Raw genomic sequence first — 4,273 nt, forward strand, 5'->3', positions numbered from 1 at the left:
TTTAGTTAGAAATTATTCAGGTGAGGCGAGCGTTTCAAGATGAATCGAAGAATCGTGACTACAAAATAGATTAAGCAATCGGAAACCACGTGTTATCACGAAATGAATAAGCTTCAAATTGAAATTTGGAGTGCACAAGCAAGGATTCAAGTGGATAACATATGAGAACGCTTTAGTCTACCTTTCTGTTCCAGTAACTTAAATGTGTTGTTCTTTTCCAGTTGAGCGCCTCTAGTGACCATGCAACCTCCTTAGAATGATAATATAGCTGCATGTGAAGAAACTCTAAGCACCTAGGTTTGTAAATGTTTGTAGTAATCGTATGTGGGCTTTAAAGCATTTGAAGAATATAGAGCGTGAATTTAATTTTATGTAACATAACCCTTGAACTATCGTTGGAGTCCTTGGACTATTTGTGCATCCAGTTGCTCGTGGGTCCAAGACTTTGTTGTTTGCAGGCTTCTCAATACCACACGAAACATATATATATTTATATTTTAAAAAATGCCATCAATAATGTGATTAATGTCATCAATTACTGCTGGAGAGCCCTAACTAGTTTAGAGAACTAGTTTTTTTGTGTGTATTTTTTTCACCCCACTGGTAGTAAAATCTATATATATATAAAAAAAGAAAAAAAAAAATTGGCAATTTGAATGTTGATACCCTGAAAATACAGAAGACTCTTAACCTGATAATAGTCTTAATAGTTTATTTTGCCTTTCCCTCTGTTATGCTTTAATATTGTTTGGCACTGAAGCTTCGTAATAATAATTTTTATAGATTAAATGTCATATTGAATTGCACTTTTCCCAAGACATTAAGAATCCATATTGTCACGTATCAAACAATTTGTCCTATCTATCTAAGTAATTTTTTGTTTCTAAGTACCATTTTCTTTATTGTGTTTATAAGTATGCATTAGTGTTTTATAACATTCTCTGCATGTTTGGTTTAGATGTCGCCGATAGATGGGGCGACCTCCGTTATCATGTGACAAGCGGAACAATTGCAGTTGGAACAGCTATAGTATAAGTAATTGTTTGTCAAACGGCTCCGTTGCAGAGACGATAGGGTGCTAAGAAGGCGGTCATCAGAAGTGTTTGCCAGTGCCGTGGAAGTATGAGGAACAATGACGTAGAACTACGCGTTTAGAAAAAAATTACTGCACTGTTATCAACTTACTGAAGATTACGGGCTAAGTCGAACTCAGTCTCGCCGCTTTGGAATTTAACAAGGAAATTATATTACTCATTTCAGTGTTGAATCTATGCAGTATTTAAAGTTACAGTGAATCTGTCTGAAAGAAGAAAAAAAATACCATGGTGAAGCCTGAAACAACAGTTGTAAATGGTCAAGAAGACTGTGGAGAAGGAGAGGTTCAAGTGATCCATATGGAACCGAGACCTTTCCGTCCTTTCAAGTCCAGTGAAGAGTATCTGTATGCCATGAAAGAAGATCTAGCTGACTGGCTGAACAATCTCTACGAAATAAATATCAATGCTGACAATTTCATGGAAAGTCTCGAAACGGGAGTCCTCCTATGTCGGCACGCTAATCACATTGTAAGGACGGCCCGTAAGTGGGGGCGATCTGGCCAGAACGAACTCAGCGTCACCGTCCCGGATCAAGACGTGGTGTATCGAAGTAACGTCCAGCCTCGCACCTTTCATGCACGGGATAACGTGTCCAATTTTATCACGTGGTGTACCAAACTGGCGATCATGGATTGCCTACGATTCGAAACGGACGACTTAGTGCTGAGAAAGAATGAGAAAAGCGTTATTCTCTGCCTCCTGGAAGTGGCACGACTAGGCGCAAAGTTCGGAATGCTCGCGCCGCTCTTGGTCCAGATGGAAGACGAGATTGATACCGAGTTAAGTAAAGTCGACTTTGACTCCGACGGTCACGACGCTGACAACGACTCCGATGCCACCAGCTCATGTGGTGTTGAAGATCCTCCACCTCAGATCATAACCAATGACCTGAGAAGTCTTCACGAAAGGGTAAGTAAAAATAACTCCTTAATATTTATTTTGTTTAAAAAATAGACAAATAGGTAACAAATAGACGAACCGTTCATTAACCGGTATCCCACTTATCTTGTTGGTGTATAGCATAGACTAAATATGTGATATCACATGAGAGTGAAATTTCTTAGAACAAATACTCATATTAGCTGAATGTAAGCATTATTCGTACTTTGACATGCATCGGTTTTCTCTACAAATGTTTGATAGGTTTCTAACAAGATATAATGCGTCAGCTAATTTCAAATCATTATTGAGGCTTCACGTGTGTACACGTATATTACGACGTCTATAATTCCAAGGGTTGTAAAGAAAACAAAAGAAACATCTAGTAAACGAACAAAGTCAGTGAAGCGACAGGTGATGGTAAGACAGTGATTACTATACTTGGGATTCACCACTTTGATTAAAAGTTGAATTCTAAGACTGATTGCCTTTAGCGCAAAGTTACACAATGGACTATCTGTGCTCTGTCCACCACATGGAATCGAACCCCAGGTTTTGCATTTTAAGTTCATAACCTTAAAGCTGACCCACCGGCAGCCGTATTTTAAGACATCTACACGAGATTGTCACGTTCTCGATGTCTTTTTTTTTTTTTTTCATCTTCTTCTTGTCGCATGTCTTTCAAGCGCACAGATTTACAGAACTTGATTAACTTTTTCATTTTTTTATAACCTTGGGAAGAAAATGCCTTAATTATGTGCGTTACAGAAGGCATTTCTTCAAACTATTTAAATAATAATGCATTTCACAAACTATAGGAATGTGTTGATTTGGCTATTTACCTGATATCTACATGACTTCTAGAAATATGTTCGGATTACATACGTCATGACAATATAACTCAGTTAAATATGGCCGGACAACAGTTGATAGTTGAATTAAATGCCGTCAGTTTACAATCTTCATCGCAGGAAAGCTTTGAAAGATTGTTTGACATCTAATGCCTACATAGGAAATCAAATTACCTGTATATATTGTGTCAACAAAATGAGTATTTTTGTGCTTGTTTTTCTCCACGTAACTAAGACAGACCAAAAACCAATGAAAATGAGACTATGACCCTTTCCCTTTTATGTCCTTGTATTTAGGAGAACCTTGTAGCTCTTATATATTCTTAGCCTCTTGTATATACTGTAGGTAAGAGTGAGCTTGTCTTAATTTATGTATCTGTAATATATCTATATATGTTCATAAAATGTTGCCAAACGCTGATAGACAGCTTTCGTATCTATATTAAAAGAATTATATGTGTGCGTGAGAAGCTTTTTAAACTTCATTAAACTATGCAAAAAATTAAATTAGGAGTAAGGAAGTGCAGACGACGAACGTCACCGTATGCTAAATGGAGGGATGGGTGTCGATAGTATACTATGCATTACATAGCAGTGTTTGTGTTAAGGTTTTGTGTGTAAGTTTGTTCATTTGTTTCTAGAAACTTAGAGCATCGATACCGTCAGACTTCTGAGTAGGGACCTGGACTAGGATCAATTTCACCGAGTTTTAATACTTGTCACCAATACTCTGGTTTTGAAATCGTTTCTAGATCTGGTGTTTCTTACTAGATAAGTCGATTGGTTTGCCATTTTTCAACAGACTCTTCAGCTCGAAGTGTATTTTATACTAGAGGTGTTTAGTGAGTATTATGTGTTATGAGATAGATTTAACTCACTTAGATTTAAACTTGCGGTCATTGAGAAGCCTCGCATGGCTATCAGATTTGTGCAGAACTTTAGGTACTTAACCTTATACGTGAGTAGTCTAGGCAGGTCACTTAAATATTTTAAATACACAGCACTGCCTTTATATTTTATAAACTTTATACATTCAGATACAAAATGCCACAACCAAAAAAAAAAAGTGTTTCGTACGCGAAGCACGAGTTTTACCCCTAATTGAAATTAAAGTATCAACATTTAAACCTGGAAGGAATTAAATTCCTATTGAAAGTCATAGCGTGTTCTGAAACCACGAGGTTAATGAAGAAATAAGTTTAATATAAACTAAGAATGATCAATTTCACATCCATCTAAACGTCTCCTGACTTAATATCTGAGTTTTCAAACAATAACTTTATTTTGGTTTGAATTACATACAGTTGGGCCCGGCATGGCCATAGGGCGCTCGACTCGCAATCTGAGGGTCGCGGGTTCGGGTCCCCCCAAACATGCTCGCCCTTTCAGCCGTGGGGGCGTTATTATGTGACGGTCAATCCCACTATTCGTTGGTAAAAAGAGTAG

At 37.4% G+C, this 4,273-nt stretch overlaps 1 protein-coding gene across 1 annotated transcript in view; it reads left to right on the forward strand.

The window, feature by feature from the left end:
• Positions 1 to 1,013: 1,013 nt before the first annotated feature.
• The window catches only part of LOC106457707 (GAS2-like protein pickled eggs), a 63,438-nt gene continuing 60,178 nt past the window's right edge, over positions 1,014 to 4,273 (forward strand). Inside the window, exon 1 of the mRNA XM_013917154.2 lies at positions 1,014 to 2,006. Within this exon, the coding sequence (XP_013772608.2) occupies positions 1,323 to 2,006 (684 nt within the window). The 5' untranslated portion in view covers positions 1,014 to 1,322. The remainder of the gene's footprint in view (positions 2,007 to 4,273) is intronic.

The sequence above is a fragment of the Limulus polyphemus genome, unplaced genomic scaffold (genome assembly GCF_000517525.1).
Source record: "Limulus polyphemus unplaced genomic scaffold, Limulus_polyphemus-2.1.2 Scaffold364, whole genome shotgun sequence".
Taxonomy (NCBI): domain Eukaryota; kingdom Metazoa; phylum Arthropoda; class Merostomata; order Xiphosura; family Limulidae; genus Limulus; species Limulus polyphemus.